The sequence below is a fragment of the Staurois parvus genome, unplaced genomic scaffold (genome assembly GCF_062004578.1).
Source record: "Staurois parvus isolate SC_StPar_1 unplaced genomic scaffold, SC_StPar_1.0 ptg001316l, whole genome shotgun sequence".
Taxonomy (NCBI): Eukaryota; Metazoa; Chordata; class Amphibia; order Anura; family Ranidae; genus Staurois; species Staurois parvus.
The window spans coordinates 4,479,601-4,503,350 of NW_028319112.1; the positions used below are offsets into that span (position 1 = coordinate 4,479,601).

The window sequence follows — 23,750 nt, forward strand, 5'->3', positions numbered from 1 at the left end:
ATAGCCTGCTAAAGAAGTGGCTCTGCTCTCATAAATGATGCTTGCACTGGCGTTTACCCATGGGGAAATGCCTGGATTTTTATGCCTCTCACTGGCTGTGTGCATAAGGCCTTATACAAATTACAGGCGAAAAGGTTAAAGTACAACAGCTGCAACCAATTCGATGTGACAGCTGAGAACATCTGGATCATGCAAGAGTCAATTGAGCACTTCACTCCACCACACTGATATTACCAGTTGTTAAATAACCAAGTAGATACCAACATGGATCCTGGGTTGCATGCCACATAAAACAGATTTTACTTGTAACTAAAAGCCTGACTTTCCAGAAATTGGGACTAAACTCTGTCCACCAGATATTCCCCTATCCAGGGTCAGAGCACAACAAGACTGTTGTCAAACAGTGTGCTGTCTAACCATGAATGTGATTTCTTTTTGGAGTTACATTTACTTCTGTCCATCCTGAAATCGAATATTGAAATGTGCATCTTTGTCATGGCAATCAAAGTTTTCAGGACTATCATATGAAATTAGTATAGCTACTGAGGTTTTTATCGAATGTGCTGACAAACCTAGCAGTTTATATCCAGCCTTATATTTCTCAACAATCACAGTGCAAAAAAGTCTCCCTATACAAGCCATTCAACCTAAAACTAGTAGTAGAAGGTTCTTGTAGGACGCACTTTTTAGTATATCTAGAGGACATTGTGGAATCGGACATTAACCTTTGGTTCACATATCTGCGTTCCGTGTTTTGCACGGGCACAAGAGCCCATTCATTTTAAATGGACTCCCATGCCCTGGGACACACAGGGAAGACGTCCCTGCACTCCTTCCAAAAACGCAACCTGCACAGGAAACTCTGTTCCCAGTACAGTTGCGATTTCCAGTGCGGGCAGCATGCAATTAAAATTAATGTCACCCGCCCGTGGGTCCGCATTACTGTGCGGGTGGTGCGGCTGCACGGATTTTTGTGCGGATCCGCAGAGGCACCACCTGCACATATGTGAACCTTGCCTTAGGTGTTTCAGCTTTAGGGCCATGCCAGACAAAAAATTTTGTAACAGCTATCACTGGAAATAAATCACCTGACACGGCCTCAAGACAGAATTTGTACGGTCAGCCCAAAGATCATGTGTCAAACACAAGGTCTGCAGGCCAAATCTGGCCCTCCAGGCCATTTCATGTGGCCCTCGCACCTCTCCTACAGTTCTGCCCCCAGCTTCTTCCCAGCAGTAGCACAAGGTAAAGGGGAAGGCACTGGACTTCAGATGTTCACAGCTTAAGCCATTACTTACACCAGTAATAATCGAATGCAAAGGCAATTATTTAATATGATAAAGAGTAGATACATTTATATAGTCTTGCTGATTACAGTAAATAGAGAGTTTGATATCCCTGCCATAGACTATTCATTGTTTTCGTTCAACCTGCAAGTTGAATGAAAAAAAAATTAAAAAATAAATTATATCCCTTAATTCCCCCATCCACACATTTGATGTGGAAAAGGGAATCCTCCCTGCTGAGCCTTCGTATTCTGACAGCAGGGAGACTTCCCTGCCATTTGAATACACAGATCAGTGCTGCCGGCTATAGCTGGTGGTGCAGATCAAGCAGCAAGAATCCAACAGAGCAGTTGTACAGAAATCGAACGATGAATTGATTTCTGTACAGTCACCCTGCTCATACATGGACTGAAATTCGGTCATTACCTTCTGAACTGGCAGAATTCCGATCCATGTATGGCCAGCTTTATTATTGCTCTAAAAGTGGTGTCAAAATGACACTTCAATGGACCATTCAATGCGATTACGCTGACTGAATGTAATAAAAACTGCAAACTGATTTACAGCATTGTTGATCAATTACAACTTTGTGGGGTGACATTAATGTTTGTTGAAAAATACTGTGTGTTGAGCCATTTTTTAAGCAATAATCAAAATCACAAATTGCTAGTATTAGACTTCAGTGACGAGGGCTCCCCAACAAAATTCCCAGGTCCAGCCAGCTACAGCAGCCATTACAAAAACTAAAATGATGGTGTCACATTGCCCTGATGGATGCTGCATAAGGAATAAGCAAATGACAGAGAACTAAAAAGAGTGAAAGACAAGCAAAGACACCAAGTAGTCCCACCAAAAGCATCCCTGAAATAGAAACCATGGGAGTCATTGGAAGCCTAGCAGTGCCCACCAAACATTTGTTGGAGGGTATTCCCAAGCTACAGTAATAAGTACAGCTTCTTGAATTTTTACATCAAAGGTGAGCCAATTAGGAAAGCAGACCACTAAAACTAAAATACAGCTCATTCGGGCAGAAATATAAAAAAATGGCATTTACAGTTCCATGTCAGCAAAGGAGAAGGATACCTTACATAGCAGGGATCAGTTCTAATCTGCTTTGATCATAATACCTATGGTAGAACACACCTTTCAGAGAGTATTATGTAAAGCTGCCGAGGCTTTTAAAGTCTTGGGTTCTAAGAAAGGTTAAGAACAGGGCGTGTGTTCTCCTGGGAACACGGATGACTATGTGCAGAGCTTTGCTAGGGAGGAAAATTATGCAGGCATTTGGGAGAACTCCGACTCATGTTCCCTACCTTGGCTGAGAATCATGTAACAATACAAGTTTGTTTAGAAGAGGCAAACAGCGCTAAACATTGTACGCTGAAAACAAGAGCAGATCGGATCACAAAAACAAAATCTGTTTTATATAAAACAAAGGAACACTCCCTAAAATTTAGCCAGATTGTCGCCAGGAAACCTAACACATTTGGGAGTGTCGAATCCCTCCAGCTTCTCGTTTTATCATGCATCAGTACGCAAACAGCAAAGCCTGCAGCAAACACAGGGCCATGAACCCAACACAAGATCTTTGCTACAGCATTACATTTAGCACCTGCAAGGGAACCGTTGAGGATTTTTTCTTCTTTTAACTGGGAAGGCAGAAAACATCAATCTCAAGCTAACTCTGCTGCCTAATTGTGTAGTCATCTAGTCTGGAAAATAAAATCAAGAAACAATTAATCACACATGCAGCATAATGCTGTCCAAAAGGCCTTTATTTTCCAAACAATTCCGAGACTAAAAGGGATGACAGAACATATAGCGAAAGGTTTTTTTGGAATAGAGTAGGAGGAAGGGTTAAAGCTGTATTTCAGTTCTGGATCATTTTGCGTAGTTACATTGGCACAGCTTGGCTCAACATAAGTATGTATGTGCCATACCTGTGAGATCCCCATGGAAGCTGGAAGTCACAATCGTAAGCACCGCAATTGTGGAATGGATTGCCGCTAGCCTTTGGTTCCCTTGCCGAGCAGCAATCCTCCTGCTTAGTGAACACAGGGGGGGGGGGTCACACGCTTGGCACAGGTGCCATTCAGAGAACACTTTGCATTTTCTAAAATCAGGGATCTCCAGACTTTTCAAGCAAAGGGCCAGTTTACTGTCCTTCAGACTTTTGGAGGGCTGGGTTGTGGCCGGTGGGAGGTAGAAAATGTCCCAGACCCAGCATCAGTGAAAAGAAACAAGGCCTCAGGGTTGGTGGTCAGTAGGAGGAAGAGTAGTGGACCCATCACTGGTATCAGTGGGAAGAATAGTACCCCATCATTGTCAGCAGTGGAAGAATAGTTCCCCATCGTTATCAGTGAAAGAAAAAGAGCCCCATTGTTGGTTTCAGTGGGAGGAATAGGGTTTCATATTATTGGGAGGAATAGTGTCCCAAGAGCCGGATAAAAGACTAGCCAAAGGGACTTATCCAGCCCTAGGGCCACAGTTTGGAGATCAGTTCTAAATTAATGCAGAGCTTATCTGATCAGACAATTCATGACGTTCCCATCCTACTTCATTCAATCAGAAAAAGCTTTACAAAGTGAAAATGCAAAGTGTTCACTGAACAGCACCTGTTGCATGGGAAGAGATAGAGTGATGCAGGTTGTGACAGTGTGGGTCCTAGTGCAACAGAGAATGGCCCATCATTGATCTGTATTGCCAGCAAGGAAGAGAGACTAGCAACGGAAGTGCCGTCAATATACAACAGTATATAAAGGGTGGCTTGCTAACCCACCATTGTCCAAAGGTATACACATCCTTGCCAGAAATATGCCATCAGCACTCTCTCATTACCCAGAGCTTAAATGGGGGCAGTCTGGAGACCTGTGATACCTCATCCAGACTCAAGGAAAAAGCCTGGTCACCAGATATGTACTGAGGCAGCTGATAAACATTGGTCAGCAATAGGTAAAAAATGGGAATTGAGCTGTATAAAATAAAAAAAATAAATACATTTCCAGCTAAAATTTTGAAAACAGGCTTACCACATCAGATTTTGTTGACCACAATTTACAAACACCATTGTAGTGTCAGGGTCTACCAGATATATTCTAGAGATGGTTTAGGCAGCATAGTCAACATTAAAGTGCAAGTCCAGCCACATGTTTTTGGGGACTGAAAAGCAAAAAAGAGGAGCACATCTAAGAGTATTGTAGGTGGACAAGAAAAGTGTAATCAATATATGCAGCTCACTTTGGCCAGTGACCTAGAAAACACCAATTTGTGTTCCAACTAACAAGCTTACAAAGAAGGAATCAACACTCTTCCCAAAAGGTCTTCAACAACACATCTCAAGGTTGGGCGCATAGCATGCTCAACAGTGCTGTTGGATAATGGGAGCACTGATGGGCATTGATGAGACACTGATGATGCTGCACTGATGGTCACTGATAGGCAGCACTGGTAATCAGTGCCGATCTGCTCTGTGACAGTTGCCGGTTATCGGCAGTACTTTCCTCAAGCTGTGACAGCGTGAGGCAAGCGCTGCCGATAAATGGCAACTGTATTTACTTCGTGATCTGCTATGTCATTGGAAACGGCTGATCGCGTGGTAAAAGGCCACTGTGATTGGCCTTTTACCTCATCACGTGATCATCGGTGTCTGAAAAAAAAACAGCAATCATGATGATCGCCGGTTGCGTGCAAGATGTCGCGTTCTGGGAGGACGTCATATGGCGCCCTCCCAGAACTGGATAATCACAATGGTACCACATGGATGAAAGAGGTCACAAGGCCTGAGAAAGAAAATAGTTTCTTTACACAAGAAAGGTGAAGGCTACAAGAAGATCAGCAAAGCATTACTTGTCAGTCAGAATACTGTAGCAAAAGTGACTAAATAAATTTAACAAAGATGGAACTGCAACCATCTCACAGATGTCCAGGTTGTCCTTAGGAGTTAACACCATGAATTTAGTTTCTTTTGATGAGAAGGGTTGAAGGAGAAAAAAAAAAAAAAAAAAAAAAAAAATCGCCATGCAAGTTCACTGCAGTTAACTAAAGAAGTAGAAAGCAAAACTGGGGTGAATGTTTCCCATGACACAATATGGCATACACTGAAGAATGGCACATATGGGTGTCATCCATGAAGGAAGCCTCTCAAAGCCCATGCACAAAAAAGCCTGCCTAGAATTTGCCAGGGCCCATGCTGAAAAAGAAGACTACTGGGACTCAGACCAAGACAAATGCCTTTGGAACGGATGGCTTCAAAACTATATGGCGTCGCAAAAGGTGAAGAGTACAAATGAAAAATGCAAGGTGACAGCAGGGAAATATGGTGGTGGCAGTGGGACTGCATGAGTGCTGCTGGTGTTGGGGAGCTGCTTTTCATTGATGGTATCGTGGATTCACAGATTTACTGCTCTATAGAGAAGATGCTGCCATCACTCCGTGCCCTTGATCGTTGTGTGTTTTGGATCATTGTCATGTTGGAAAAGTGCACTTCTAAGGCCACTGTTGCATTTCTGAAGAAAAACAGAGTGAAAGTGAGTCAGTGGCCAAGTATGTCTCCTGATCTGAACCCAATCGAACACCTATGGAGAATTCTGAAGAGACGAGTTGAGTATTACTCTCCATCCAGCATCCAGGCTCTAAGAGATTGTTCTTGGAGAATGGAAAAAGATAGATGCTGTAATGTCACAAACTTGCTCATTCCAGGTCTAAAAAACTTGGTGCTGTCCTTACAAATCATGGCGGTCATACAAAATACTAGACGGAGTAGTTTTTGTTGTGGGGTGTATTCATTTTTGCATCAACTAATTTGAATAAAACTGACTTCTATAAAACTCAGTTGTCAAAATTTTGGAAATTGTTCTTCTGTTCACTGAGATATTGATTACAATCTTACTTTTCAAAAGGGGTGTACTCATTTATGCTGAGCACCGTACATTGCATCCTCTCTTCGGGAGTTGAAAAGGTTTTTGGGATTCACCAGGACTGGTAAAGGAAGTTTCTCTAACAGGGACCCAAACAGCAGGAAAACAATCCTTTCCCACTCTATACAAAACACAAAAAAAATGCTTCTTACAAACATTTGCATGCGAAGGGAATCACGAGAAAGCAACCGTGTGTTGTAGACTGAGGGAGGAAGTGAACGCAACCCAAGAAACTCTGCTAGTACCATGCAGAAGGTGTCCCCGATGGAAAGTGAACTCAGAGATCCCGCACTGCAGCAGTGCTAACTACTTAGGTTGCCCATTTATAATATGAGCCCTTGGTTTCATGAGCTAAAAATAAACAGTATACTGGAGCGCTATGAAACGGAATACAGCAAAAAGGAAAAGGAAAAAAAATAAACACATACAAAAAACATGATTTATGTTGAAAATTATTGGAAAATGTTGAAATCCACTGGAAAATTTCTGATACGACGATTGGAACATTGAATGTTAGACTAAGGCCTTGTTCAAACGTGACCAAATTTCTAACTCTTCAAAAACGCCCCTATAGCGTTTGACAGGCGTTATTGAGCTTTAGTATGGGCGTTCTACAAGCGTTAAAAAACACTCCTCAAACACCCTATGTGCAGTTTTGAGGCGTTTTACAAGGCATTTTACAAGGGTTAAAAATTGCACTACAAACGCCTATAATAAACTCTAATGGTATTAACGCCCTGCAATCGCCTGCCAGGCATTTGAGGGGCGTCATCATAGAAAAGGCTTCAACTCCTCCTGACTCCACGAGGCTTCAATTTTGGAGCGCCTCTAACACTTCATGTTTTGCTAATGCGAACAGCACTGTGTACTGCCCATAGTTAAAAACGCCCCTCATACATCTGCTTTCAAAGCTAGTGTGAGCTAAGCCTAAAAGAAAGTTTTGATTTTGTTTTCAATTTTTCGTTCATTTTTCTACTCTTCTATGGCCAGCTTAAGGGCTGGTCCACACCAGATGCAGTCCAGTGCATTTTTTTTTCTGCATCAAAAATGCATGAAAAGTAGGTATAGATCACACCAGTGCAATCAGTTTCAGTTTTGGGAAGAAAAAGAAAATGCATTTTTTTCTGCTCTTAACTGCACTGGATGCATTTCTGCCCGTGCGTTTTTGATGCATTTTCCCCTCTTTCTTCACCTTATGTGTTTTACTGCGTTCTAGTACAGTTTAGCATAGAAAAAAAAAATGCAGCATGTCCTACTTTTTTCCTGGAACTGACTGTACTGATGAACTATGTCATTGGAAAGCATATAACCTATTATCCAAGCATTTTTGATGCAGAAAAACAAACACCACGCATGAATACATGTGGTGTGAACCGGACCTAAGAAGGGAAAACACAGAATGAACAGACTACATATAATCTGATCCCACTCCTCACACTTACACATTACTGCCTGCCCTGCTTGATCCACTTAACAGCTGGGTCTGCGTTGTTCTTTTGCAGCCTCTCCCTTCTGTCCTACATGATTTTGGTATAAGTCTCACAGTGTGCTGGACAGACAACAGGACAAATTCACAGTGATTACTAAAAAAAAAATTATTAAAGATTTAATTTATTTTGCTTACAGAAGCCCTATTTGTGTAGCTGTCCCTATCACAGTTCAGTTCCCAACTCTTGTGTTTTTTTTGTTTTTTTTAATAAACCCCAAAGAAGATCTCAGCAACATGAACAGGATCTAAAAAAATGTAAACCGTTTCCCCCCGGGGCTCCTGTTCTCCTTTCCAGTTATCAGAGCTCAAATACTGAAGCTTTGAGCAACTTAAAGTAAAACTCCAGTTAAAACTTTTTGATATATATTTTTGCAGAGAGTGGTAAAGGGTTACAGCCTCTGCCAGATATTTATTGCTGTCTATATATCTTTATTGGAGAGATCTAACCCATACAATCACCGACAGCTGTCTGAGATGGGGCTTCCCTTCTTTTCCACTTCCTTCCTTCCAAGCTGATTGATCGACCAATCAACTTGGATACATTCAGCCTGCCCATATATGGTATGAATATCTATATTTGATCTGAACGTATGTAATGGCAAGGAGTGATTGGTTGTGCTGGAGGGTCTATTGTTGCTGGCAGATCAATGTAGCTGGGGCATCTATTTCTTGTGAGGCATCAGTTGTTGCTAGGAGGGAACTATTGTTGAGGGAGGGGGTCTATTATTTCTGGCTGCTGCGGGATTTATACTCATCGAGCACTTTATTAGGTACACCTGTTCAAATGCTTGGCAACAAAAATTGCTAATCAGCCAATCACACGGCAGCAACTCAATGCATTTAAAGCCATGGTAGACATGGTGAAGACGACTTGCCGAAGTTCAAACCGAGCATCGGAATAGGGAAGAAATGGGATATAAGGGACTTTGCAACCAACAACAATGCCACGTTCAGACAGGCTGGTCTGAGTATTTAAAAAAAAAAAAAAAAACCTACTGCGATTTTCAGAGAATGGTCCAAAAAATAGAAAATATCCAATCAGCGGCGGTTGTGTGAATGAAAATGCCTGGTTGTTGTCACAAGAGAATGGGCAGACTGATTCGAGATGATAAAAAGCCAACAATAACTCATGTCAATATGGACCAAAATCTCAGAGGAATGTTTCCAACACCTTGGTGAATCTATGCCACGAAGGCAGTTCTGAAGGCAAAAAGGGGGTCTAACCCGATACTAGCAAGGTGTCCCTAATAAAGGAGCTGGTGAGTATTGTTAGAGCTCGTTCACACTTGACTTATTTCTAACTCTTACCAAACGCCCCTATAGCATTTGACAGGCGGTAGACAAGCGTTTCGGAAGCATTTTTAACGGTTATTTCTACTATAGGTTTCTATTCTGGTGAACATTTCTTGCCGCTGTCAAGGGGGACAGAAAATTAGGTAAACACTCTACATCAGGATCACAATGCAAAATGACCTACAAAGTACTGAGAGAAATCACGGCATGCTTCTTGCCAGTGCATGCACAATTCCTATGTTTTATCCCTATAAGAACGCTGCAAGTACAGAAAATACGTACCTGCCAGAAATCCAGCGAGCTCCTAACTTCCTGTTTGGGCTGACAACACTGGGCCTTTTTTTGCACTGAAATCCCAAGCAGAGTCCTTAGCCCTGCCTGCTGGACCACAGAACTCCAACTATCCCCACATGCATACACCGATTTATTTGAAAGCAAATCAGTTCTGCTGTCTCAACTCCCAAAAGCCTGACCACACATTGGGGAAATTTATCATTTTATTTGCTCCAGAGTTCTGGCACAAGAAACATTAGCCGACTGGCCGTAACCTATTCATCTGCATGATTTTTCATGTGCGGTAAGGCGGCTACAGTAGAAAGTGAAATGTCGCTATGTGCGCAACATTTTTGCAAATTCTCTGCAAAACTTAAAATTGCAGTCATGCATGGAATCCAAACACATTACTATTCACAAACTTCACCAGTCTCGACCAGGCAGAGATCCCTCACACATTTCCTGCAATAGATCTTTAGGTTGGAGTTCCACTTTATGCATGTCAATTAATGAAATGTAACGCAGGTTCCAGTACTCTCAAATATCATGTTAATGGGGGAAGCAGCTTCCACAGATGTTTGGGTGGAATTCACATATGCAAGTGCTCAGATCACATTCCATAAATAGCAACACACAGCTGGAACACAATGTTCATGTACTTTCTGGGACAAATACAGAAACAAGCACGATTCGCTTCTGTGTCTTGTCTCAAACCACATGAGCATTCAACGACTCTGTTTAAAGTGTTATTACCTGCACAGAACCAGAGGGCTGTCAGATCAGGGAAAGTGCAGATGTGCACAGAACCAGAGGGCTGTCAGATCGGGGAAAGTGCAGATGTGCACAGAAGCACCAGATATGAGGCTTCACAAGGGCATGACAGCCAACACCTGACCACCTGCTGTGAGCCACAAAACTCTTCTCTCCTTTGCTGAAAATTTCACTAGTCATGTCCTAAAACCCAGCTAGAAGCCCCCCCTACCCCCATCCTATTTAAAGGAGAACTCCAGCTAAACCACTAAATACACCGAATTTTGTGTTTTTATGCAATTTACACATTCCAATGACAGAGATATCTCTGGTGCACTGTACAGAAAGCAGTCCAAGATATGTCCAAAAGGGTATTAGAGGCTGGTACACATGGGAACTGCCTATTAATGATCCATGTGGCTCAGATGCCTGACCCAGTGGCTGCCACGATCAGGAAGAGCTAGGTGGGAATCTGTAATGGATAAGGAAGAGAGAAGCAGCGCCTGAGTATAGCATAAAAGCACAGACTTAGCAATTCACAAAAAGGTAGAAGATAAAAGGCTTATCAAGTCCAAAACACCGCTGTGATATACCAATCTGGTCCCACTGCACCCATTGTTCTGGATCGCAGTAGTCCTCAGCTGTGCTGGTGGCTCCCAGGGTATGCATGCTCCAAATACATGCCATGCACAACAATTCCTCTTCCAGTGTGGATGTCACTTCCACCTTCCCAAAGGATCCAGACCATCAGGAAGTGCTGGGAACCACCAGCACAGCTGGGGGCTACTGGGATCCATCACAGCGGGACCAGACTGACATATCTCATCTGTGTTTTGGACTTGATGAGCAGTTGATCTTATAATTTGCTAGTAGCTAATTTGTTGATTAATAAAGTCTGTGCTTCTATGCTACACTCACATGGCACCGCCTCTTCCTTGCACATTCCCTATGACGCTATATAGCGTGGAAGGTACCACCACTATTACCTGTTACAGCTTCCTGCTGTCATTTTATGTTTGCTGCACCATGAATGAGCATCACCATTCCCCTGAGATCCCATCCTACTGCAAGCTGCCTAAAGAGATTTGAATGTCTTTAAAATCTTATAAAGCTTCTAGCGATTATAAAATGTATGGGCATCCAGAAGATCACATACCTAATCATATTCATTGCTTCCTCTGCAACCGAAAGCCATATATTAGTTAAGCTGGCCATACACGGGTCGAATTTCGAAAAAATTTTCTTTCGAAAATCTTTCCTAAGAATTTTCGTTCAAATTTTGCACCATTAGTGAACCACAGCAACGGCCGATTTTCGAGCAACCATCGAATTTGAGTTATTAGGCATGTTAGAATTTTTTTAAAAATGAATGAATTTCTAATCAATGATGGGAAAATCGTGCGAGAAATGTAATTGAAAAGGAAAGGAGCATGAGCTGTGACCTGGAAAGAAAAGAAAAATTCTTATCCATGAAAATTCTTTTCTGTAGCAACATGAGGTGAAATGAAAGGCTTGGTTGGTCGAATTTCGAAATCAATGGTGGCACCAATGGATTACAAAACACACAAAATTTCCAATTTCTACAGAAAATTTGTTCAGATTTCGACCCACGTATGGCCTGCATTAGAGAGATTGCTTATTGTCTTCTGGCACTATACATTTCTTCTAGACCATTGCTGTGAGCTGTATCACTGGTCATGAGAGATGGGAAGGAGAGACATGCCCTGCCAATGTCTGGGCTTTCCTTCATCAGTGTGCCTCAGCATTTGAGCCTGCAATGAAATCTGATAAAAAACGGGAGGCCCAGATACTTTTACATGCCTATACATCATATGTGCTAGCTAGCAGCTTTATTTTATTTATTTTAAGCAAGACAGCCAATATAAAGGGAAGCTGTCAAAATGATGGCAACTCGATATCCGGCATGTCCACAAGTGTTTAGTCTGGGGTCTCAACATTGTCTGCTTACCGACCTGTTCACTGGGAACAAACATGGGCATATGTGCCATCCTTACAATCTATACTTGTTCTAGGTCAAAAGGACCTCCAAGTAGTAAAAAGGAGAACATTGATAACAATCCCAGAGCATCCACCTCCAAAAATAAGTTGGCAAAGCTAGCCACCATATTTATAACCTAATGGTTTCCTTTTACGTTGAATCTCTATTGGTTTGCACAGGGTAGTAAATCATAGTGCAGAGCTATAACTGAATTCTGCTGTGCAGGCGACTATGGTAAGATATTACCAGTATATCATTAAAGTGCACTTACTGATGTTTAGTCAATAATGAACTCCATCTACGAGGTGCTTTACACATTTGCCTATAGTTAATGCAAGAATTTCATTAAGAGACAATTATAACGGAGTTTAGTTACAAAAGGCTTAGATTTGTCCCCATATTTACCTTTATTATCTGACCTCTGTCTCTCCATCAAGTTAGTGTGAATAAGTAAAAGTCTGAGAGTCACACATCTGTAATGTATCACACCACGTGTACATAATATCAATTATTTGTTGCAAATTATATTCCTGTGAACGGTTCTGTAATTCGATGTTAGAGGATTGACTCACCATTTCATCCTCCCACATAGTCAATAGCAAGGTTTTGGAGCAAGCTAGCAAAAGCAGCAACTTGGGGCTCCTGGGGTAATATAGAGGAAAACAACTCTAGGTGTGTGTTATATAGTCTACGTGGCCACTTAGGGGTATAAAAGGCACTAAAGGTTTGTCCTAAATAAACATTAAAGTTCATAAAGGCAACCAATAGATTCGGGTGAAACAGATAAGACTGTGGTAGACCTAATGTATACTGAAATGAATGTAACCTGGAGCAAAATGCTTAGAATTTTTTTTACTTCTTTCCTGTCAAATCACCTCTACTGCAAATAAACTGCAGTATACAAGTGCAGGAATCTAGTGGAACCTTCCCTGGCATTCAGGCAACTTCCAAAGGGCATGAGAAGCCTCAAATCCCAAGATGCTCAATTAGGTAATTAGCGACATCAAGTGATATTACAGGCTCGAGTTGAGAAAAAAAAAAAAAATGAAACATGTCATATTTACCTGCTCTGTGCAGTGGTTTTGCACTGAGCAGACCTGATCCTCCTCTTCTCGGGTCCCAGGCCAGCGCTCCTGGCCCCTCCACCCTGCTGAGTGACCCCAGAGCAAGCCTCTCTTGCGGCTCGCACCTGAGCCACCTCTGTGCGTTTATAAGAGAGAGCGTGGGTCAATCCTGCCCCCCCACTCGCTCCTCCCTGGCTGTGATTGACAATGGCTCCCGCTGCTGTTTCTCAGCCAATGGGGAGAGAGAGAACTGGGAGAGGGGTCCTGCGCACAGCGATGCATTGAGATCAGGCTCAGGTAAGTATTAAGAGGGCTGTGTGGGGAAGCAGCACACAGGTTTTTTCCCTTCATGCATAGAATACAGCCTGTACAACCACTTTCAGTTCCAGAAGTAAGATGTATGCCTTCTCCTCCAGTGCCTCACTATTGCTCAGTACTGACATGTACCCAACTGATAAGTCAGCAGTGAAGTGCAGAAGGGAGCCCCACTAAGCTTGCACTGCAGTCAGTATGTGTGTAATTCAGAGACATGGGATTCAGGATGCTATGGAAGAGTTCCTACATGCAAGAGTTCTAATACATACTTCCCCTGTTCCCCCACAATGCGCCATAAGTCTAGGTAGAGGAATACAGTGTAATACTTACCTAATTCTTTGCTCCAGCAGGATCCCTCCATGCTGGGCAACTGGTCCCTCAAAACTCTAAGATGCTCGGGGAAGCGGGGCAGTAACATGCTTACATCGTCAAGTACAATGCAGAGCCAACAGCACCGCATTGTTCATGGGGACAGCAAAGCCCATCCACAAGCCTGAGCAGCTGAGAGGAGAGTTCTGGAGAAATGAGGAAGGCGGTAAGCATTATACCTCACTCCTCATCCCCTAGAGGGGGAGGCAGCATACAGTTTTAAAGTAACCCTTTACTCTATCAATGTTTAACAGATCATATTTGGCAGCCTTTTCAAAACAAATCCTCAGTGTTATTTGGTGAAATAAAAAATAAATACATTTAAAAAAAATTATACCCATATACATACACCCTTCAGCTTGTTCGCCAAGACAAGTGCTATTTCCCATTGGACGTCATCATCCTTCCTCTTATACAGCAAAGAGAAGGTGAAGCCATGCTGTCAAAGCCCACAAGTCAAAGGCACTGTGCCCTTCCTGTGGCAGTCACGTGTCACTGCTCTCTATATACATCAGCAGGCAGGAATGTGGTTAGAGATGAAGATGAAGATGGGAGATGAGGGCTGGGTTGGGTTTCAACTAAAAGTTAAAGCCTGTGTATCAGTAGCAGTGCTGTTTAGTCTGATTACGCATGTTTTGGGGAAAGAAGTGCATTTGAAACAGCTGATAGAACTACAAGTGTTTTTACATGCCTGGGGGCTGAAAAATCTCACTTTAAAGTGAACCTGTGCTTTGCTGGGTAAAGTAAAAAGTGTGACGGGATTAACTTTGGGTGGGGGGCTCATGGAACCCAGCTTACTTTGAAGAGGTTGGGAGACCCCTGTCTCAGCTCCCCATATCCCTCTTATGTGCAAGTCACCCTGTGTCTCTTAGTGGCACAGGGTGACTAATGGACGCTGAGAATGTGGTTGGAATTACTTCAGATGGGACAGTAATATTTATCAGCCATATGAAGACTATTCCTGGTTGTTGATTCTGAACTAGACATGTGAACTGAAAGAGCTGATCACGCTGGCCTCTCCTCTACTCCAGTGTCTGAACCAGACCATCTGCTCTGTAGTGAGATCCCAATTCATCAAACCATTGTCTAGGTGTGATTTCCCATTCACCGTTTCAGTCACCCAGCTAGCTAACCTAAATAACTTACAGTTTAGAGTGTTAAGTCTATTTCTGTATATAGCTGCGTTTGCATATGATCATGTGATCAGTCTCAGTGTGTATTGTATAAAAAGCCCGTTTGAGTTTAAAATAAAGAGTTCCATGTTCAGACAGACTGGTGTCGTCTAGTCTTGTATGGTCGGCTGTGGTGTCTGTTGTCAGTGTTCGGACTGGGAAGCGGTATTCTGACCCTCCCTGAGCTGCATATACTCGCTTTCCTTTTAGCAGCCAAACACCAAGTTCCAGTGCTGTCATTTTGGAAGTTACATGCTCCCTAAACCAACTGCACCTTGTATTTCTCAAAAAGCAAAAAAGGAGTAACAATGGAGGAAAATAATAGTAAGTAGGGAAGGGTGTTGATTAATGGCACTGCACAGGTTAATGCATGACCTATGTTTGTAGTACATATCCCACAATCCCTGGATCTCTCAGTGTAATTCTGCTGCAGGTGAAAGCTAGACAGTAAGTAGACCTGACACAGACATAAGCCAGGAGAGCATTCAGAGATACACAGAGAGCTCACCATGCGGCTCCATTTTATGTTATTGCATTAGCACTCCCACGACACATAGCAGATGGCAAAGCATGCATTGGATGTTGTGTGACCTGCAAAATGAAGTTGTTTTGTACCTTTGGTGCATAGGGACAAGCTAATGGAAGCAGTACATGGACAATCAATGAGCGATGACACTACAAACTGCAGCCACAACGCATGTGCCCATCATTACAAGGGAAGGCAAACAGTACAGGGAATAGAACTACACTAACACCAGGTTAAAACAGCTAGAACATTTAAAAGAATGCCTTTAAGAGCAAACCACTTTTGCTGCTGGCGAAAAGTAACCTAAATTTGAGGTGAAATTTTATTCCTGTCTGAACATTTAACCTGTGAACTCTACAGGATTCATACACAAGTTCTGCAAGTAAATGATAACTTAAAACCTCGTTCTGAAAATAAGCAATGAAACTGCACAACTATTCTATAAAAAAAAAAAAAATATTCAACCTAAGTAACTGGAGGTGTCCTGTCTACTTTGGGCCTACAGCTACTGATGAGCTGCTCAATACACCAACCAGTATGCAAGCAAAACTGTAACGAGTAAGTTACTTAAGATATACAGAGTCTGAAACTCCTCCTAAAAGTCCTTTCATCTTTTGTGCGTTTCCAGAGCTGCCCACAAAAGTTCCGCAACAATCTAACAAAACCTAGTGCTGCAGCTTCTCCTCTTCTCAGCTACTAGAACCTTCAGAGACACTTTTGGCAGCAAAAAAAGAAAAAAAAAAAGTCTCCAATCAACCCAACCATGGTGGGAAATACCACCCATGGCAAACAAAGTATGGAATCACCACTCTTGGAAAATGTTCATTCAATTGCGTACAAAAAACAAACAAAAAAAACAAACACAGACATGCCTCAAAACTATTTTCCTTTAATATTCCGAACTTCTGGCTTTAAGAAACACTTAAAAAAAAAAAAAAAAAAAAACGAATCAATTGAAACGGTTTTTGCAGATCAAGCAGAGGAAAAAAAAATATGGAATCATTCAATTCTGAGGAAAATATTATGGAATCACCATGTACTTTGCAGTTCTAATTCAAACATCTGCATTAGATTATGTCTGCTAATTAGTCTGCAGTTAAAAAAAAAAAAAAAAGAGTGCTTGCACACCTTGATGAGCTGTTGCACCAAGCTGATTGACATGAATCATGGCTCCAACACAGAGATGTCAGTTGAAAGAAAGAAGAGGATTATAAAACTTCAAGAAGGTAGATCATCATGGAATGTTGCAAAAGATGTTGGTCCAGATTTTAGACACAGCTGACTGGGAACAACCAAGTACAAATCAAATGGGAAGGATGTAAAAAAGGGAGGAGTACTGGTAGACCAAGGAAGACATCAAAACATCAAGAGAGAAAACTTAAAGCAATACGCCTTGAAAAGAGAAAATGCACAACAAAACAAATGGAGGAACAAATGGGCAGAAACTGGAATCAATGTCTGTGACTGAACTGTAAGAAATCGTCTAAAAGGCAATTGGCTTTCCTGTATGTAAATCCTAACGAAAACCATCAATAACACCTAAACAGAAAAAAACAAGGTTGCAGTGGGTTAAAGGAAAGCAATCATGGACTGTGGATGACTGGATGAAAGTGATGTTCAGTGATGAATCACAAATCTGCATTGGGCAGGGTGCTGATGCTGGAACTTTTGTTTGGTGACGTTCCAATGAAATGTATAAAGACGACTGCCTGAAGAAAACAGACAAATTTTCACAATCATTGATATGGGGTTGCATGTCAGGTAAAGGTACAGCGGAGATGACGGTCATTAAATCTTCAATAAATGCACAAGTTTATATTGAGATTTTGGACACTTTTCTTATTTCATCAATTGAAAGGATGTTTGGTGACGATGACATCATTTTTCAGGATAATACATCTTGCCATAGGACAAAAAGCCGTAAAAACTTTCCTTCAAAAAAGGCATATGTCAATGGCATGACCTGCAAATAGTCCAGACTTCAATCCAATTGAAAATCTATGGTGGAAATGAAAGGAGATAGTCCATGACATGGCTCCAATCTGCAAAACTGATCTGGCAACTGCAATAAGAGAAAGTTGGAGCCGGATCGATGAAGAACACGGTTTGTCGATCGTTAAAATCCATGCTTCAGAGAATTTAAGCTGTTATAAAAACCATAAGTACTAATGGTGTACTGTAGAGTTTATCTTCACGATTCCATATTTTTTTCCTCTGCTTGATCTGCAAAAACAGTTGCAACTGACTACAGTTTTCTTTTTAATAGTTTTTTTTTTTAAACTGCAGACTAATTAGCAGATGTAATCTGATGCAGAGGTTTGTTTTAGAACTGCAAAAAGTACATGGTGATTCCATAATATTTTCCTCAAAACTGAGTGATTCTATTTTTTTTCCTCTGCTTGATCTGCAAAAAACAGTTTCAATTGATTAGTTTTTTTTCTTTTTTTTCTTTTAAGTGTTTCTTAAAGCCAGAAGGTTGGAATTTTAAATGAAAATAGTTTTGAGGCATGTCTGTGATTAGTTTTTTTTTTTCTACACAATTAAACAATTGAATTAACATTTTCCAAGAGTGCCGATTCCATACTTTTTGCCAGGAGTTGTACAACTGAAAATAAATAGTGGCTGGTTAGGGATTTAATTTGGGTAATCCAGTAGAGAAGAATTGGGTTATAGATTTACAGAGTTTCAACTACAGCAGATCTTTCATTCATTACTTGTACAGTCTCTTACCTTAGTAGCCTGGGGAGTTGAAACCACGTGGACTGAGCTGGCTCTGACACCATTTGATTTAGGCCGCTTATAGAGTGCAAATCTGCTTTTCCGTCTCCCTCTGTCTCCATTAGGAAGGCAGCCATTGTACCTATAAAGAGAATACATTAGGATATTATTGAAGTGCATTGCACTAATTTTCTTACATGTGTAGCTGGTATTGTAACCCTTTCATAAGTAAGGTGATGCGAACTTCCAGATTTTTCTACAGAGCCTGCAAGAAACCGTGGAATACAGTGGCTCTCTTGCATAAGGATACAGTCAGAATGTACAGTATAGGGGGGAATTCATCAAGCCTGGAACAGACAGTCTGGAGCAGCAGTGCATGGCTACCAATCAGCTTCCATCTTTAGCTTGTTCAGTTAAGCTTTGAAATGAAAGATGGAAACTGGTTGGTTGACATGCACAGCTGCTCCAAATTCTGGCTGCTCCAGGTTTTGATAAATTCTCCTCTCTATGCACCTTGTATGGATCCTTTTCCAGCCTGTAATTTTAAGCTCTCTTTCTTACTTGAACTTTCCACCAAAGCTTAGGTCAAGCTGAAAACTTTTTCCTAGTACAGTGTTGAATAATTAGAATTCCTGTTAGTTTTTTTACTGCCTTTCAGAGCTCCATTAGGCCTAGCTCACACAGACATTTTTGCCTTGTTCCTCTGCTATCAGCATGAATCAGCTTTGACAAGTTTTTCAGACACCAAGAGAAAAAATGGTGACAGGGGAAAGGACCTCCAGCAGATTGTCAGCCTCAGTTCTGTTCTTGTGAGCTGTGCGGAGGAGGGTGGGTCTCTTCCCTCCAATCAGCTCTTAGAACTCTCCTCACTGAGCTCTGAATAGTGCAATTTCAGCTCTCCATCCCCTTTTTTCTGAACTCCCAGACAAGCTTTATAAATTTAGCACATTGAACAGATGTAAAGACAAGACTGCATATAAACAGGTACAACATATGTAGGAGGAATATTTTTCAATCTCTATCACCTGAGGCCAGTCACTTTACTGGGTATATGTAAGGGTTTACATACACTTTAAACCATCCTTCAGTTCTGGTTTGGGTATGTTAAAACACAAAAGCTTGTTTACAGTGACAGTCAGCATTCCCATTAAGATCTAACAGGCTTTAGATCACATCTAGCTGTTTCAAGTATGCCACATTTGCATGGGTTGCTGTATCTGTGGAAAACAAAGGAAAAAGGCCCCTGCGCCTTTTTAAAAAATGCAGCAGCACTGAAGGCACATTGTGCTTTCACACCAAGTGGTTCCTTATAAGTGAAAACATGCTGCATTTTCAGATGCGTGGGGGTGCCATTATGAATTAACAATGCCCTGTATAGCAGTAAAAACCTAACAGGGGTTTTAACTCTTACTCACTTGATCCAAACAAAGTTAGGCTAGACATACACCAAGTCTCCTCTGCATGTAAATGATATTAAAAAAGGTATGGCTGGGACTGAAAAAAAAAAACCCAATGACAAAAGGCCCCATGTATGACATGTCTGAATAAAGGACAGTTTTATAGTCCCTTTTGACAGCCACTCAGCTCCTCCTGTTTCAGGTTACTATGGCAGGGTATAACATGTAAGAGCAACTCCAAATGGTAACTAAAAGGGGGGAAAAAGGTTTTTTTAATCAGGCACACCATATATCAAGCATTCCAAAATCACTCTCAGTTCTCTACATTGGGAGAGCAACTGGATACCAGCTGCAGAATCTAAAATGATCTCAAAACCATTTTTATTCAATGGAGATGATCCCACTAAAGAGCTGGAGAACTCCCTGCAACCAGACAGCCAACATGCCCAATAAATCCCAATTGTTGCCTACCGTCCAAAATGCTCTGTCCACCTTCCCTCTGCTCTTTGTGTTCACCCCTGAATTTATTGATTTATTTCAGGCCGTCAATTTTTGCAGTGCTTTACATATATACTGTACATTCACATCAGTCCCTAACCCTGAAGGTCTATAACTATATTCCCTTCACACACATTTCTGGAAGTATGGCTCATCAATGGAGGATGCTGCAGCGACTACCAGCTGGGACTGGAAACATCAAACAAAAACATACATATCTGCCATCAAATGCATGACGAAGGGGTCCTGCGTGGATTCCGAAACATTGCACTTTTTGTGGTGTGATCTTTTTGGAATAAAAATATTTGTGGACCATATTGGAGATCAGTGGTGTCCTAACCCTCAAGGGGCATACAATTTATGGTCCCTAACTTGCATTCATACACATACTAGGGCAAATTTAGACAGGATCCAATTAACCTACCAGCATGTCTTTGGAGTGTGGGGGGAAACTGGAGAACTGGGAGGAAATCTACACTGGCACAGGGAGAACATACAAACTCAAGGCAGGTGGTCCCATGGCTGGGATTCAAACCAACAGCCCTAATACTGCCAGGCGGAAGTGCTAACCATTTAGCCACTGTGCTGCCCTAATTCTCCAACATTCCTGTGGCACCCAATGCCAGGCCTCCATGAAGAAGATCAGACCAGCACAACATGTCTGTTCTTCAGGTGAGAGCTGATAAGACTTGTTTAATTTGAAGTGTAAAGACACAATACATAGCAGTGCGGTGCTTTACACTTAATGATCCATTACACCGATGGAAAAAAGGATGGGAATAATTGTCAACTGGTTTCTATTTCCAACGTGGAAGAATTTAGTCTAAACACACATTTTGGGAATTCCTCTGCCACACACAGTCTAACCACTACAATAAAACAAAGCGTGTTCTGACAAAGGAAGACCTGGAGCACAAGTACAAAGGAAGTCATTGATATTGTGAATGCTTCATCCTTGAGTCACATTTTTAGGCTGATCACACACATAAAAGGCAGCACATGAGCATGTCGCTGGGAAGACTTCCTTACAAACTGCATTCAAATGAACAGCTGCAATATAGAGGAAACCAATTAACCTTTACTCGTTTACCCACAAAAATACGAATGCTGAGCCACTCCCTGATGTTCTACAAAAACCAAAGTCATTCATGGTGCCTGATGAGAGAAGGGCTCTGTTCTCACCCTATTTTTACCAACAGGCTTTCTTAAAGAGTCATCCCTTCCAAAACTGACATTTCCATTTTAGTGCATGCTTGCCAATTGAATTATCCACCTTTCTTACACACTGCCCATGGGTGAATAATCCACCTTTCTTACACACTGCCCATGGATGAATAATCCACCTTTCTTACACACTGCCCATGGGTGAATAATCCACCTTTCTTACACACTGCCCATGGGTGAATAATCCACCTTTCATACACACTGCCCATGGGTGAATTATCCACCTTTCTTACACACTGCCCATGGGCGATATCTCCGAGACCAGGGCCACTGGTCTGGTCACATGTGGCAGCAGCGACAAGGGCCTGTAAAAGCCTCATGCGCACTGGGCGTTTAGCCTTGGTGCACAAGATCCTGGCGTTTATGGGTGGGTTGCATCTGGCCCTGCTACCAGCAGTTTATTAGACGTGTGTGTAAACAAGGCCTAAAGCCTTTGTACACATGGAGTATATTGGAAGAATTTTTTTTCTCTCATATTGAAAATAAATAGGTTATTAAAGTTACAAAAATTTCTCGTAAAACAGAATAACTTCCTGCGATGATGTAATGTATTGTATTATATTCTTTTGTTTCTGAGCATGCGCAGTCTCGGTCATTCGATTTTGTTTTATGGATACTGTACTGATATTGTTTGCTCTGTTATAGCAAGATAACTTTTTTATGCTTGTCCCTTCAGATATTTTCGCATGAACTGACGTGATCGGCTCTTGAAAGATGTGTAAAATTATCGGACAATCGCTCCAAAAGTGGTGTTTTCAAGCCAATTTTCTTATCGTGTGTACTAGGCATTAGTGTCGATGGGGGGGTAACACCACACGGGAGATTTTGTGACTTTTGAAGGCTAAACATTTGAAATTTGAGCCACCTATTCCAGCCATAAGATCATAACAGCACACCAGATTGCAAAGACCAGCTCCTAAAAGTCTTCATGCAAAATACTAGGAACCTTGCTTCAAAAAAGGCCTGGATTCCTTCTTAGATACACAGAATATAACTGGATAGTAACATTTATAGGTAAAGTTGATCCAGGGAATATTCGATTGCCTCTCGGGGGATCAGGAAGGAATTTTTTTTCCCAGCAGGAGTGAATTGAATCATGCTTTGCTGTTTTTTTTTGCCTTCCTCTGGATCAACTGTGGGTATAAGATGACTTTTTTTTTTTTTTTAAATGGTTGAACTGGATGGACTTTTGTCTTTTTTCAGCCAGACTAACTATGTAACCAGTTCTCTAAAACCAATACAAGGTGTAAACGTAGCTAGCACCAGAAATCTCCAGAAAGGTGACAAATCAGATTTTTGTGTTTAAAATGCTCCAACTGTATTGTATGCTTCCCTAGCTCAACAGGGACAGTCAGGTCCATAAATATTGGGACATGCACACAATTCTAACATTTTTGGCTCTATACACCACCACAATGGATTTGAAATGAAACAAACAAGATGTGCTTTAACTGCAGACTGTCAGCTTTAATTTGAGGGTATTTACATCCAAATCAGGTGAACGGTGTAGGAATTACATGCGCAGTGGGAACCCAGCTGTCACAGAAGCCGGCGCGGGAAGACTATACAGCGCTGGAGAGAGGAACAGGTAAGGCCCTGCAGGAGAGAAGAGCTGAGCGGCCGGCCCAATATTCTGACATGGTGGCGGCAGAAATACCGGAACGGCCGCTTTATATTCACTGCATAAGACACACTGACATTTCCCCCCCCCCCCTTTTTGTGGGAAAAAAAAGTGCGTCTTATGGAGCGAGAAATACGGTACTTGTATGAAAGTGTCCTGTTCTTTGTATTGCTTCCCTTTGTGTGTGTGTGTGTATACCTGTTCCTGCCAGTCCCTTTGCTTTCCTATTAAATGCTGACCACACTAGGCATGAGAGCACAACATAATCAGTTTTCTGGCTCTGCTGGGTACTAAACCAATGGTCAGACTTGTGCTGAGAACCCCCCCCCCCCTGCACACCCATTCACTGGGAAGTTCCGTGTACTGCTGCTGTTTCTCCTCCTTGAGCTACGTGTTCAGTTGAGAGCAGAAGTTATGTAATCAATTAGGAAAAAAAAAAAAAAAAAAGCTTTAAAAAGGTTTTTCTACTTTTTTTTATATGTATACATTTTATGCCATTCATTTCCATTTTAAACTGAAAGGGTTGTTTCACAAGGTTTACATATTCTTTAAAGTGGTTGTAAACCCTTACATATACCCAGTGAAGTGACTGGCCTTGTGCGATACACAGATAAAAAAAAATCCTCCAACATAAGTTGTACCTGTATCTGCAGCCATATCTGATCTACACCTGTTCAAAGTGCAGAATTTATAAAGCTTGTCTGGGCGGTCAGGAGAGGGGAAAAAAAAAAAAAGGGGGGGGAGGGCAGAGAGCTGAAATTACACTCTGCAGAGCTCAGTGAGGAGAGCTCTGACAGCTGATTGGAGGGAAGGGACACTCCCCTCTTCACACAGCACACA

The 23,750-nt window shown here is 41.8% G+C and overlaps 1 protein-coding gene across 2 annotated transcripts in view; it reads right to left on the bottom strand.

Moving 5' to 3' along the window:
• Window positions 1–23,750, bottom strand: part of PELI2 (pellino E3 ubiquitin protein ligase family member 2) — a 108,700-nt gene that overhangs the window by 33,677 nt on the left and 51,273 nt on the right. For both annotated transcript variants that reach the window (XM_089661150.1, XM_089661151.1), the window contains exon 2: window positions 18,183–18,312. In XM_089661150.1, coding sequence (XP_089517276.1) covers window positions 18,183–18,312 — 130 coding nt within the window. The remainder of the gene's footprint in view (window positions 1–18,182; window positions 18,313–23,750) is intronic.